General features: G+C 39.5%; 1 protein-coding gene across 1 annotated transcript in view; it reads left to right on the forward strand.

Annotated features, from left to right (window-relative positions):
- Positions 1–15,930, forward strand: part of cdh24b (cadherin 24, type 2b) — a 109,340-nt gene that overhangs the window by 46,340 nt on the left and 47,070 nt on the right. The window contains exon 3 of the mRNA XM_085930065.1: positions 2,466–4,251. Coding sequence (XP_085786191.1) covers positions 2,758–4,251 — 1,494 coding nt within the window. The 5' untranslated portion in view covers positions 2,466–2,757. The remainder of the gene's footprint in view (positions 1–2,465; positions 4,252–15,930) is intronic.

Genomic DNA, 15,930 nt, shown 5'->3' on the forward strand with positions numbered 1-15,930 from the left:
GCCCTACATCCCAGCACCTGCCCCAGGCTTGTTAACAAGGTGCCCGTAGCGATGATTGCCTGGCCATCAAAATCCCCGCGGATAAGTTCCTCTGGGAGGAAGAAGGCCTTCGTCATTGAATTCACCCTGATCAGCACCTCGTGCTGTACATTGGCGATAACACTCATCTAAATTTGACCCATGATTATATTCTGTCAAATAAATCTGACATTTTGCGCTTACTCGGATGTCAATACTACTTGTATTCTTTGTGTTGTTTTCCCATCAGATTTATATGCAAAATTATGTAGCGATAGCCTCGTTGTCAAGAGCCGAGACTCCTGTCACTTTCAATGTTGCCACCGATGATATTGGCTGATTGATTGAAGCGTCAGCGCTTAAAGGTTGAAGGACACGCTGACAGTCCGGTGATTGACACAGATGAGAGAGAGCGATGAAGCTAGCAGGCAAAAGGACAGGATGCTAAAACAAAAAGCAGGCAGATAAGGACCTCGATGGGCTGAGAAGGAGACAGGTTGGGAGAACAGGGAGGAATGGCTAATCTTCTTCCCTGTTAATCCAGTTAATGTTGAGAGCAGTTAAGAGAAAGATGCAGGCTGCGGAATATTCCTCCCAGCTGCACCCCTGACTTCAGTCATGCCCTGTGAGTTGCTGACAAGATCTGACATTGCCAAAGAGAAAGAAGTGTCACCAGCAAAAGCATAACGCGCAAGCTTGGATGCAAATTGTGCTCCTGATGTGAAACGAAATGCCTAACACTGTATGGAACTGTTAGAGATGACTTGGCAAGGGTTTGGGTTCTCAATGTCAGTGAAGGAATTTGCCAAGTTATCTAATCTTTCCTATCTGGTATCTGTTGAAATCTTGCTTATACTGCCTCTTTTATTCACACTGTTTTCCATGCAGGATGCAACCCCAGGCCAAACTTATTGCTGATGGTGCAAATGCACTGACGTGTCAAATGTCTATAGGCACTGATAGTTAATCTAATATTGCTGAAATTATTTCACAAATGAAGCCCCTAAGGATTGTTGTGGCTCATACAGCTGCTATCACAACATCAAATTTGGGTCCCCAGCAGGATTAGAATAGTTTTAGATTTTTCATTGCAGTTACTTTTGTTTTTTTGGCCTCAATTCAGTTAGTTTTAATTACTTCTTGAAACAAATTTTCATTAATGTTTTTTAAAAGCTTAGTTTCAATTTTGTTTTTATTAGTTTCTTTTTAATAATGACTACTTGTCAGTGTGAGATTAAAAATGGCTACAATAAATGGATAATAAAACCAAAACAACAAAAAACATTTTTTTAAATGTATTTATATACTCACAACTAACAGATGAACAACTATTCACAAACTGAATAAAAACACATGAGATGCATAGAAAAAAAAAAGTGTCTCTTCACCTTCCAAGTGACCGGCAGAGTTTACCTGAGATTTGCCGCTTGATCTTTAAGTTTGTTTACACTTGCTATATTTTATTTTATTCATTTTATTTAATTCATACATTAGTTACCTTGAGTTATGTTTTGAAAACAAATTCCCTTGTGACTGTTACCTGTCTCATCATTCTTCACCCATCATGTATTCATGACATCCACTGCTCACTGCTGTCTTGTTGTCTTATCAGTCTTATCTTTCTTGTCTCTCTTCTCGTCTTGAGTGTTTAGTCACATGTCAACAGTGACTGAAGTTTCCTCTGAGTTTTACATCTCACTCTCCTGATTTATAGTTCAGTTTGTTAGAATGTGTGGCAAACTCCACTTCTGTGGATAATAATTTCAATCATCCAGTTATTTGTAACAGCGGCAACCTACTGCGGTTTAAAAACAACAACATGAAAACAACTTAACTGACATAAAAGAAAGGCACCAGATTATGACTTGTCAAATTCATGAGCAGATGTTACCGAAATACCACTTTGCTCTATTTTATCCGAAATCAAGCAGACTGACTGACGCGTGACATTTTGATTCGGTGTTAGGATTTGTCTGCGGTGTTCATATTATAGAAGCGACATGCTGAGAGAGTGAGTCAAAAGTGTCTGACAGTGACAAGAAAGTGCCTCAGCATCAATGGCTTTCATCTCTATTGACATACTAAGTGACTGATCAAAGTACAATGTTAATCCAGCTAATTCATTAAGCATGAAAAGGAAATGAAAACGATTTGGCAGTGTCTGCGCATTTTTATTCTGAAATGCTGAGAGCATTTTGTAACATCTATTGCACATTCATGTCAAACAGAAGAACTGTGGATCATTTTGTTCTCGTGCAGCTTATAGATCAGTACAGTGATTTAAATTGACGTGTTCTGAGTCGTGTTCTGCCTTTGTGCTTTTGAATTTTGATTGCTATTCTGTTAATGGGTCTGTCTTTGTGTGTCCTTACCTGTCTGCGAAGCTCCACTTTTAATTAACCTATTGCAACCATTCAAGTTTAACATCTTGTTTCTTTTTCTCTTAGGATGTTCAACTCTCTTTTCAAAAGGGAATGAGGATCACTGCAGGAGGGGTGGAATAAAACAAAAACAAAGGAGTAGAGAGAAAGACCCGGAGAGATAGACGGACATTAAGTATTGCGGGGAAGAAGGATTGACTGATACCTGCCCTGCAGCTCAGTGAAGGGCATAGATTGAAAGAGTGACAGGTGGGGTATGAAAACAGAGAAAGCTGCAGAAAGTATGACGACAGCTGGAAAGCAAGTCCTGCCTCACAGCAAATCTTGCTCCAATTAGGACATCTCGCTACGAGACAAGATGATTACGAGAAATCTGCTCCTACTGGTTTCCATCTGCCTGTGGGACGGGCTGTTGGGATGGGCCTCGGCCAGCAAGGTCCTGCGGATCAGAGGAGTAGGTGGCTCACATATGATGAAAATTGAGGAGAACAGAGCTTCAGAGCATTGGGAAGGAAGCATGGATGCAAATGTAATGCCTGTGGTGACTCATAGAAATCTGATAAGTCATGCACAGGCAGGTGACACTGGACCTCTTTCTCACGCCAAAGCGCCGGCCAATCATGGCGCTCCATCTGCTGTCATCAAGGAGAGGCTAACTCTCAAGCCCAAGTACGAAGTCGAATCTGTCAACAAGAAGGAAGTGACTCTACGCAAGGATTTAAATCAGGATTTGAAGAAAATGAAGAACAATACCAAGAATGTTGAGACTAAAATAGGAAAAGCACAAATCGCATTGCATCATAAGCTTGACTTGCATTCTAATAAAACGCGCATTAGATTAAGTTCGAAAGCCAAAAGCAGAGCCGATTCGAGTGTTTATTCAACAGGTGTGCCGGTAAAGGGACTAAACGAAGCAAACCGAAAACTGAACCTCAGTGGAAGTTATGAGGTTTTGAAAGTACTGTCAAAAGAGAACCTTGTGAGGATAGTCAATTCCCAAATGCAGAATCTTCCCATTCTGAGCTATCCAAGCAAGGGGAGCCGGAGTAGGAAAAGAGATCTGATTGACGTTAATCACAGACAGTTTGAGGCGTTGAAAATGTCAAGACAAGATACGTCCATCACTCAGTCACACGCTGGATTTGATAATCAGACCGCATTTCCGAATCTAAATCTGGTCAGCACTCCAGATCTTAATCGGGACCAGAGTTCTGACACTCGTAATAATCCGAAAGTGAGTTCCCCAGGTTTAAGTAAAGGGCAAGACATTTTGGAGCTACAAGTTTCAGATGGCGGAGATAACAGGAAAAAACATGCTCTATTAACGTCAACACTTGTTGAAAAAGTCAATCCCATCTTGGACAAAGATGTACCGATCAACCAAACAGAATCCCCTCTTCAATTGAGAAAACATTTGCCGCTGTATTTTCCCTCTGAAAAAAATGGCTCCACTCCATCTGTGCTGACAACGCAACCCCAGGGACTACGACCTGGGAACAGAACGGCAGATTCCCACCGAGACTTATTAACAGAGTCAGTTCATACTGCTCGAACAGAGCTCAGCTCAGTTCACTACTCAGTAGATGAAGACAGAAAACTTGTCAACAGCAGCCATGTCCTGAGGCTTCACCCAGCTCCGGAATGGAGCCGCTCAGCTAAAGGTGCCGGGGAGCAGGTGCCCGATCCAGACGACGAGAGTGGCCTCGTGTTTGAGGAAGCAGAGTCTGGGGACGAGGCTGCCGATCCTCCAGAAGAAAAGAGGTCACGCTCTCGCAGCAGGAGAAGTTGGATTTGGAATCAGTTCTTTGTGATTGAAGAATACGCTGGACCTGAACCTGTGCTCATTGGCCGGGTAAGTCAAATTAGTATTTTATTTATAATTGACATCTTTCAATGAATATTTTATTCATGCACAAGGCACATTTCCATTACAAGCTCCTTACATGGAACATTTAACCCCAGGTTCCCTCAGGTACTTATCTTGCAAGTTTTGCATAATCCAACCCGCATTTTTTATTTTTTTTGTTATATATTGTTATAAACTTACAATTGGAATTGATTTACATTGCTCCAGTGCAATGCATTGCCTCCGAGGAATCTGTTAAACCTTCAATGAATCAATTGTTAACTGAGGTGCAACAAAATCCCAAGATTCCATCTGACCAAGAGTTTGGTCATGATCACTACCAATCTACTCCCGCCTTTGGGGATTGACATATCCACAGGAATTAATAGCCTTACCTTCTCTCCTCCAACATTGATCCACACCCCAAGGCAGAACACAAGCGTGTTCCTTCATTTCCCAGCATGTCAGTTCAAGTCCCTCATGGTCATAGGTGCCAGTACTGCTATTTCATTGGCCATGATTTACACTTAGGACTACATTCTCAGCGCAACAAACAACGGACCATAGTCGTATCACTCTCCCGTGTCAGGTATTACTTATTAATTGATTAGGTGTGCCTAATGAGCCACAGAATGAGAATCAGGTCATGACAACTGCATTGACGCTGTATTTAAGTAGAGCAGTTTTTCTGTCTTTTTATCCTACAACTGTCTCAGTACAGTAGATGAGCTCATTTGTAAGCCTTTGTGGCTATTTTACTGAGCAAATGAATAATAATGAGGCGCGTTGAACTGCTGCAGGCTCTTTTAAACTTCACAGTAGGAATTAGCTGCATGTGATGGTTGGCTGGAAATGATGGTCAAAATAACCCAACCGTGTTGATGAGTAGTTTTAAGAATCATTAAAAGGTTATCACGGTTTCATGGACAACCTACCTACCTTTTTCATTTTCAGAAAGTTGCAAGAAATATGATTATCAGTTCAAGTTTATGAACGAGAGGTAGTTGAGAGAAGTTAAGGGCAGTACCGGAGTCACAATGTCTGTCTTTGCGAAAATCCTATTTCACTTTGGATGTGATGATTTTGTGGGCCATGTCGTGTTTTTGTTTGAAATGAATTAACAATTAAAGTACATTAATTATTGCATTGCAAATACATGATTCACATTTTATTTTCAAGTGTCAAACGATTAGTTGACTGGAAGGAATGGACTCAATTTTCCACATTATTGATGAGATAAACTTTCAGAACAATATTGCATCCCTATCTTGTGACCTAGATTGTGTCACAAACCTATCATGCACTTTAAATACACTAAAATTTCTTTCCTGGGCCAGTTTCATGGATTTTGGAGGCACAACAGTTGAGATTAAAAAGAGGGGGAAAAAAATGATTCAACACTTCGAACTGGTAGTATGAAGCCCTAAACTGCACACTATGACGAAGATGCAATCACTAGCAAAACACTTTTACAGCTCACCCTGCTATTTGTGGCTCTCTGAATGTATTTCAGCCCAACCTATGTTAGTCAAGGAGAAAACAAAGCCAGACCACACTCATGCTCATATTATGATGCTGACATTTGGAGAACGCCCAGATCACTATTATGGGAGTATTCTGGACTGGAAATGCATACGATTAGACCCACTTGTATTAGACAGCGCACAAGAGAGAATAATGCTCTTAGAAATCCTATTATGCTTATGAATTTTTAATCTCCTGATCTGCATCCGTGCACTATAGGTAAGAAGATAAATGTAAACGCCTTGCCTTGTTTTTAACCCTGTTAGCGTTTTAATGAAGAGACGCTAAGCCTTAAAAACTCAACACATACTTGTACTTCTTAAATTTACGACAATATCAATGATACACGAGTACAATTATTGTGTATGCAGAGGAGGACGTGCGACCCTTAGGAAAATCTGCACTCTAACATTGAATTACGGCGTTTTTGTGTGATCCCAGAAAATTCGGTCTGGATAAATCTCTAAAGCTGAAAACGGGAGCCAAGGCTATAATCTACGATGTCAATAGAGGACAAATGCTCCCTACTAAACCGAAAATGATCTAAGGGCTACCTTTGTGGAACCAGTGACAGCGTTGAGCATAAATTTTAAAGGGCACTTCCTCTGCTTTCATTGTGCTTTAAAGTACAATAAAAAATTGATGTTAAAACGAAAAGAGGCAGCCGCTAAGTCCCAAGATGCCTTGCCAAGTGCCCCTTGATATGTCCTTCAAGAATCAAATGTTTGTTTACTGTGACATGTTGCTTTAGGATAGTTGGTCAAGTTCACAACGTGCAAACAAGCAATTACTGACATTGTCTGACCCACTACTCCAGTCTACAACAACACTCTGAATTTACACAACCCCCTTCGCAAAAGCGCTAACAAATACATATATGCACAGACACATTCAAACACTTTGTACATTCAGAGATGATGTTGTATTTTCTCATACTGTCCCTATAATTGTGAAATTAATTGATGCTGTCACATGGTCTGCAATGGACTTTCAAGTGATTGCAGCAGTTGGGGGGGATACAGTTTTCTTTTGGGTAAAAGGCGCCTTAGCCGAGATGGGATTAAGAACACTCATTTGTGATCCGTCTAAATTCTACTCTTGGGGTACATGTGCGTCACATCTGACCTCTATTTGACCTTGACGGAAGTTTGTGAATTGGAGATAGAAAATGATTGAATCTATGCAACGCCACAAAACTGCAATAAGATTACCTCATTATCTTCGACATACTTAAGTGTCTGTGAAATAATTGGACAACATTAAAAAAAAAAAAACTAGGTAAAAAGCAATGTAAAAATTGAGGGACTTTTGAGTGATTGTTTTTTTAGATATGAGTTGAATGAATAAGTCATCATCGTCAGCCATCTGTGATATATTTGATTAGTTCGAAAGTAGTGAATCAGTGCATGAGATAAAAGTAGACTACAACATTGAAAGAAAAGCAATGTTATTTAGCAAAACGTTGCTTTTCTACTTGGACCTATTCCTACATGATTATGAGTTTAATAATCATTGTCCTGGAAATGTGTGAATTTGATTTCATCAAACTCTGACTGTGGATGCTCTGATTCAGAATGACGCAAGCATGCATGCATGAAAAATTGCTGGTCGCCAGTTTGGTTCAACCCTTTAGGAGCTACAGGCCAATATTGGCAAGTTCAGAGTGAAAGTATCTTAAGTCAAAGGTCACATCAGTACATGAGCCACCTAATCTCTCTGCCAATGGCAATTTTCAAGTGATCCCTATGCCCCCCACCCTTTGCTCTCTATCAAACTGATACCTTGTCACCCTTTTAACCGTTGTCACAGTTCTCCGTGTTTGGCACCTCTGGGTGCAATATGAACTTGCATAATATTATGAAAGCACTCAGGAGGTTGGCGACATGATGCAATAAAATGTAAGAGGCTGTCACATAAAGTTAAGCGCTGGCCTTGTATGTTTTCCTCTGATGCTCATTCTTATTAAAGACAAAGTAGCAATGAAAACTGAGTGCGATACACATTTGATACATAATTCAATACATGACTGAATATAATGTGTATAAATACGCAGCTAAAAACTTGGGTCAGCTATTGTAACACTATTTTATTGCCAGATCATTTCATTGACCAGCAAGAATAACTCACAGTTGCCATTGACACACCTCAATTAGGGAAAGTCTAAATCACGTGCTGGGTGTTAATGTATGCCAGCCTTATGTTTACAATCAAAGCACAATCAATGCACTCACTTTTATAGCACAAGTGCAATGAATTCTGTGGTGAAAGCAGTTGGTAGCTAATGAGAGCTGGGAGAGAAAATTAAAGGTGTAAAGTTGAGACCAGCCAAAGAGTTTTGTAATTATGCTGAGATGTTATTGAGATGATGCCAATTAATATGGCTAACATTAACATTAAATTTGAATGTATGAATATTAATGAACTACTAGAACAAAGCACCTTTTACTCCTGCGATACAATAAATGGAATAATAAATAAATAAATAAATAAATAAATAAATAAATAAATAAATAAAAAAATTAAAAAAATGCAAATGTTTTTTTTCTAGAAGCCAATGAATAACATTTAGAAACTTTGGATTTTAGACTGTTATAGGATAAAGAAATAAAAAGTGTATCAGTGGGTGCAACAAAAGTGTAAACACACAGTTCCTGGTAAGCAGCTTCTCAATAGGAATATCATTTTTCAATTTGCACACAGCTGTGATTCAACTCAACTTTCACTCTCTGAAGAAATCATTTGGCCTCCAGGTTTAGCACAGTGGAGGCGTGACAGCAATTAGAGCGTGATTATATGGGCTTTTCGTAGTGTGTCGGTGGGGAGAAATGGTTGTCATAACTTGAGGCAAAGGCGAGAACCATTACCAGAGGATAAAAAAGGGTTAATATGGGAGAAATGGGAGGGTAATTGGAGACAGAACAGAAAGAGGTTAAACGTGAAACGGCAAGCATAAAGGTACGTAGCAAAGGCTAAGGGGAGAAATCCAATGTACAAGGTCACAAAGGGTTAATTGCTTACAACTTGCAAAGGGGAAAGGTCATTCAGAGAAAAGACAGAGAAAGACAGACCAAAGTGGGAAAAGCTTATGACAAGAGGTAAACTGCAAATGGTGGCCACAGTACAGAGATGGGCTTTATTTAAATGGAGGAAAGCCTGTGAGTAATGGAAGTGATGGGGAAAAAGAGGAAAGCAGCCAAATACTTTCTTTTTACAACCAGATGCTGAGCGGTGCATGATTACATAGTTAAAACTGTCTCCCCTTCCAAACCCGTGCTTCAGATTTCAATCTTATACATTTGGATACACAATTTTTTACTGTGTTTAACTGAGATGTTGGTGGGACTGAGCTAAACAACAAATGAAGACACTGTAGTTTGGTTGCCACCCGTTTAATTGTATTCATAAGTATGGGATGAAAACTGTAATTACAAAAAGTAGTCAATCACTACACGAGCTGTAAATCCATAGCAAACGCAAAAATGCATTGCGTTCTAATAAAAATAATATTAATAATGATGATAATAAAATAAAAGAATATAATATAACAACAAAAATAGACAATCATGTCTAAATTCATTAATAAAGTATCAAAAATATCAAATTTACAGTGTTTCTATCCAAAAACAAAAACAACTAAGCCCTAGCTAAGGAGCAGTTGCTCTGATCAGCATAATATATATATGAGCTTTGATAGCCGTGTCCTCGTGACCTTTAAGGGACACTCGTGCGAGACATATTTTTCTGAACATGAATGAGCCCAGCGACCCGAACCGCACACATCTGGTCAGCTTGTTGTAATGTCGACTACGTGTTCGCCCTCCTGTGCCAGTGAGGGAGCTCGGTTGGCCTGTAGTCACAGACCATAATGCATGACATTGCTACTGTTCTATTCAGAACACTTTACTGTTGATTTACAGTCTTTCCTTGTATATGATTTTGAAAAAAAAAAATCAGAAGGTAGGAGAAAGCATTATTTTTTCTCTTTACACTGGGAGCCGTGTGACCTCCACCTTCGTTAACGTTTGTGCTGCCACTAGTAAGAACACGGTACTCTGATTAACATTGCATTTTTGGAAGAAGAATTAAATAGAATGATTGCCATAGCACGTATTTTTCTGTACTTTTAAAGGAAACAAACAAGCAAAGAAAACAAATTGGTCAGGCAGAGCCACTTACCCCCCCCTGCTTACATGAGCTGACTGTTGTCATCTGCTTCATTCATGCTTCACAATCACTGGCTCCCTCTCAGCTATCTTACTTGTAACTTCCAATCGCACTCACAAAGATGTGTGGAACAGCCATTGTGAGCTGGCACTCTTTATTATTTCTGAAGGCCAACCTCAGCTCTGCCTGCACTGCCACAACAATTAACTGTGGTCATTTTATACTGAGATGTATTATGTACTGTATGTTCATTATGGGGTGAATAGGCGTCCTGCCAGATTCTGCTTGTCACTGCATCCCAGTTGGGAGATGTTTGGCAATAAATTTAATTTGGACTGTAGCAGCAAGTAATAATTGAACCGTGATGCTGCCCTGGATTGGAGCCTGTCTATCAATAGTTGGGATTATGCCATTCTGAACCTGTGTGGTGGTCTGTTGAACTACCACCAGGTTGTCTTGAGATGTATCAAAGATTTCAAGAGCATTCAATCGTTATGATGGTGAAGATGGAAAAGAAAAATTGAGTTTTTCTTGATTTGGAGTTGCTGTGGGATGCAGTATTTCTTGCATCATGTTGACTTTCAGCACTACAGGTGAGACAACTTCACCTTCTCCATCAGTCGTAAGAAAATAGCAGCAAGTTAAGATGGAGGTTTTAGAGTCTTGGCAAAGGACTGTAAATAGATTCCAGTAGTAAACTGACTCCTGCATCTGATTTAAAATAGCATCTCCCAACCTTTATTTAACCAAGGCACACATCCCATGACAATCCCATGACATAGCACCCAACAAAAATAGTGAAATATTGATATCTTATCTCAGTTAATTTAGGTAAACACAAAGCTGATCCAAATTATTAGTGGGACACATTTTAAACATAAACTAAAATCAAACATGTTTATTCTTTTATTAATAACAATACCATGACTAACAAAACCACTTGCTCAAACTGTTAGTGGCACGCTGGGAAATTTATGACATGCAACAACTTGCCCTTTAAATGTACAGCAAAGAGTTAAAATGGCCTTTTCCAACCTTGTTTCCCTTGGCTAAAAATATGTTGTAAAGTGTTTTTCATCAAAGCGGTGAACTGAAGCAATAAAGCACAAACAATCAACCAGCAAACAAACAAATTCAGCCCCACTCCCTCTCACTTCAGCCTATTATGATAATGACAAATATAATTTGCATTTTCTGAGTCTAAAAGCATAATTTTGTCCTGAATAATGTCTTGTCTGGTAAAAACGGTATTGCGATGCATCGGAAAGTCTTCCGATGCCATCCGAAAAGTCTAATAATGATCAATAATGATGCATGATACACTATTCGTTCCAATGTCCACACAATAACAGAATGATTTCTTATTTTGCATGCCTACCAGTTTTAAGCTTCGGGATTCAAATCTCAGCTCTGATCCTCCTGTTCAGTGTTTGCATGTTCTCTCGACGCTTGCGTGGGTAGTTTGGCTTCCTTCCCCATTCTAACATGTTATTTGAAAACACTCAATTGTCCACAGGGCTGAATGTAAGTGTGAATTGTCTATATGTGTCCTGAGATTGGCTGGCAACCAGTCTAGTTGACACAACGTCTGCTCGGATAGACTTTATCTAACCCAATGACTCAATCCTAGATAAAAATTCAATAGATAAATAGATGGATGCTTGGCAACACTGGAGAATCCTGAACTACTTGTGTCTTAAATGTCTTAGTTCATTGTAAAACAAACCCCAAGTGATCAAAAGGGAAACTGTTTTCTAACAGACATTTCTCAGAAAAAAAAAAAAAAACTTTTCAAAACTGTCTACTGAGAGAGTGTAGAATAAGTGGAAAAACATAATCTAAGTGAATTTGAAAAAACGTCAGAGTACAAAGGTGATTCGAAAAGTGCTCCCAAGTAGCTGGCGTCTTCCTCTTTTATGCCGCTGTCTCTGAGTGAAGATGTTTATATTTTTGTGTGCCTCAGTAGGATGTATGAATTTGAATGCAGATAGATGTTCCTGTGTCACGCGTGTGAGACACTAATTGCATATGATTCATGGTTGTTTTGTTTTACGTTACAGTGGCTTGTTTTTGCCTCGTTTCCTCCCATTAGCTTGTTTACCAGCTTTGCTTTTACACGGACAGATGGTTTGTTTGTTATCGACACAAGTTGGATCACCTAAATAAAGTTTTTCTGCATCTATTTAACATTATCACTAAGACCTTGTATCCTGCTTACCTACGTTTGCGTATATATTGGTATTTCCATTTTCCCCGAGGTTGTTTGCTTTTAGAGCATATCAATTTATGGAAAGCAACATTTGGTAACCGCGAACAAATGTTTGCCCGATTTAATATACACTTTGAAGTGAAAACTCATGCCTTGAGTGACAGTGTCAAAAGGGTATTGGTTTAATTTATTGCTTTGGTTGTATTTTTTATGATATATAGTAACCTAAAGGTTTTTATATTTCATTTTATCCTTGTCATCTACTATAGTCATACAATACAGACACTATTTTTTTTTTCTCATAGTAAAACAAAATTTTTAATAAATATTTCATCCGTAGTGTATGGTTAACAGTACATATTTCCCGGAAAATTGAAACTAATTGCAGAAGACGCTTTAGCTGCATCATAGTATGTTTCTTAAAACATTTTATTTTGGGGTTTTTTTGTTTGGCAACTGCGAGAAGTTTTTTTTAAAAGCCAGATATTCATTTATTTGGAAACGCATTGCTGTCATCAAATGTTCCAAATGGCTTACCTCACATAGAATCTCACACTGCATTGCAACGGATATTGTTTGTGTTTAACTCTACTCATTAAAACTCGTTACATTTTTAGCAATATTGACACAGATTGGGTTGTTACAGACATCTAAGATGACAGGAATCCTTGTTTAACATGGCAGTTAAGACTCTATGTATTGATTTCTATCCAGGCAGCCCATGTCCGCTTGCCTGAATCGTACATGTTAGTTTTAGGTTAAAATAATCTCCATGATCCCTCACCATACATTCGCTAGGATGCTCTTCACCATTGATCCCTTTCCTGAACATGGTTATTCTTTTAGTCCAATTTTAAATCCATCTGCTGTGTGGTTTTATTTGCTAGTTAATGCTAAGCCTTGTCCTCGCTTGCTGCGGCGGCATCCAACGAAATCAAATTCCCTTTGATGGCTGTTGTAACTGCGTGACAGGCTAGCAGTGAAAAAGCTTTAAAAAAAAAAAAAAAACAACCATTGATACATCGTGCTGGGCTTTGTTGGCTGCATATAGTCATTCCCACAGCCTCTGAAGTGACGGAGTCCAGAAAGAATGTAACTTTCTATTGTTGTCGGTATAATTATCAGAGGACGCCGCTTGAACAGTTGTAAACAAAACGGCAGTTCCGGTGATGCTATACCATCTCATCTGAGTCTGCAAATCTATTAATCTGCCATTCCCAATTGAATTGAATTCAGACATGGTTTTCTTGTGTCGAAATTTGTGGAGGTCTGAGTTATACTCAGCTCTTCATGGGGCCAGATGGGAATCCGGAGTCCTCCAGATGGGAACGATTTGGAAGAAAATCGGATGATGGCAGAAATGATCACAGCTAGCCAGAAGACTTGTTGGCTTTAATTATGTTGCTTCAGATCATGGCCTGAGCTTTGTGCTCTTTTATCAGCCAACCCACACTGTTTCTTTCTTCTCACCAGGTTGCATCTCGTTCTTAACATTCAGCTACAGTCCAGATACACAAGCTGACACTTATATTCTTAGTCACGCTCCCTGTCTGCTCTTCAATGACAGTGCCATGTACCTCTGAACCAGTACATTTTTTTTTAAAAGTCTCATTTGCCCCAATCAAATTTTTACCCAAAGTGTCTTCCCTTAAAACTGACACCTCGCTATACTTTTAGTGATGGGCCACTGAAGTTAGGGATCTCAAATTCTTCCGCATCGGTATCAACCAAGCACGCTTTGGAGTAAGACAAGCTTGAGATAACAGCACTATTCAAAAGGTCTTGATTCAGATGGAACTAATGCAACTAGCCCAAAACCCTGTTGATTAATTAGTTGATTTGAGAATATGAGTCAATACCTCAATCTGCAGTGTGTCCCTTTAATTGCTTTAAGGAAATCTATGTCATTTGGTTATCTGGCCACAAGGCGTGATTTCATTTCAGGCTTCCTCGACTCATATGGGCCTTCTCTCAGATTAATGTAGCTGCTGTACTGCGGCTCTTTCTCGAGACACCACTCCTGAATTGGCGGACCTGCTGTAAATCGATGGGCTTTCGCTATTGCTCTTCTTTGCACTGCATGGCTAGAGCTGGCTTAGTCCCAGCTCTCTGTGATCCTTCTAGTAGCTACTATGTGGCAGAATTTGGAGAAGCCTGTGTTGGCTGTCCCATTGGCTTCTTTTAAAATCACTCAACATAGGATGATTAGTACCTTCAGATCTACAGGCTTACAGATAAGATCAGGGGATATTATCACTTGTGCACTCTCTAAGATCTGTGCTGGCCTTCACAACCAACTGACATTTCATGTCCGAATGCCATTGATTTCATTCAGCACATACATTTATAATGACAATGGAACTGTCAAAACATCATGTCGTTTGTTTTGTGATTTATTATGCAGCCTAAATAACATATTGTGCATTTGGGCTATTACTGTAATTTCTTGAGATTTTTTTTTTTCTTTTGCTCCAAAAGTCATCTATTAAAATGTGGTGGTTTTGCTAAGCCCACACAGGAAGGAATTCAAACCCAGAGAATAGTTTTTGCTTGTATTGATTTGTATTAATCTTTGGGGCATAGACAATGCTGAGAGGTCACTGTTAAATAGATTTGATGCAGAAGCTTCTCCTGGTGCAGAATGAATTTGAGGAAACCTTTCGATCACAACTGCCACCACTCACTCTGGTAATGATGCTGGGCTTCATTAAGAAGCTCATTAAGTCCCGTCGTTAAGCAGCAGTGCTGTTAAGGCTTTGATTGGTAATGGCTCTTCATTCAGAGGCAAGAAAAAACAGACTTCCCAGGAGGTTCTGGCTGGTCCAGTGCACTTGTATTTAAGATGGAGGATGAGACAATTTGCAATTTTGGGTATTTTAGCAAGAAACATGAAGTCAATGTATATGCTTTTGGGGGTTTGAGTGTGGGCCCAAAAATGATGTGGTGGGCCGCATCTGGCCCCCGGGCCTTGAGTTGGACTCACGCCCTCAACGGCAACATCATTTGGTAACTGGGTTGGCTATGTTTGGGTCCACCAAAGCACAGTGAGAGATGGACAATAAAATGATTTTTTTTTAAATTAATGAATTAACCAAATCCCAAGCTTAGTGTTTAACATGCAGAACATCAGTTTTCACTTCAATGCAAGTGAGTTTGCTGCAATACTGCCATTGAGAGAAAAAAAAAAGATAGTGTGAGGGATTGATTCTGCACCAGAACTTCTGTAGGTGTCCACTGATGGGGAACAAGGCGAAGAAAAGAGAGATTGGACGATAGCTTTTACTGACAAGCTGCTGTCACGGGCCATTGGTGAGTGTTGAGGTGAAATAGCCATTGTAGACCCAGGAAGTAATTGGGCAACGGTGATAATTGATGATTATGAGAGATCGAGTCCAAAACAAATAGGCAGGTAAACACAATCCATTCAAACAATCAACAGTCAATTATTGGCTATTCTATGTTGAGTCGAACTAGGGACAGGAAGTGCAAATTAGCCAGCAAAAGTGTTTGGCCACTCTTTAATTGAAATACATCATTTGATTACTGCAGACAGAAGTTTTGGAAGATATTTTGCATTCCGTGTTGGAGGAAACTTGTGGTCTTATTTTTTGTCTAGCTATAAATGGCTCACATGCTTATGTGAGTGCTGACGTGGAATATGATCATTCATCGGGATGACATGTTTCAGTGCAATCTGTCTACAACAGAATCTGTGCCATAAATATTCAGTTGATGTAGGTGTAGTGTGGGTTCCAGAAAACATAGCCGTAATGATGAGATCCATGTTC

This window comes from Syngnathus leptorhynchus, chromosome 14 (genome assembly GCF_054491065.1).
Source record: "Syngnathus leptorhynchus isolate UIUO chromosome 14, UIUO_Slep, whole genome shotgun sequence".
In the NCBI taxonomy this organism is placed as follows: Eukaryota; Metazoa; Chordata; class Actinopteri; order Syngnathiformes; family Syngnathidae; genus Syngnathus; species Syngnathus leptorhynchus.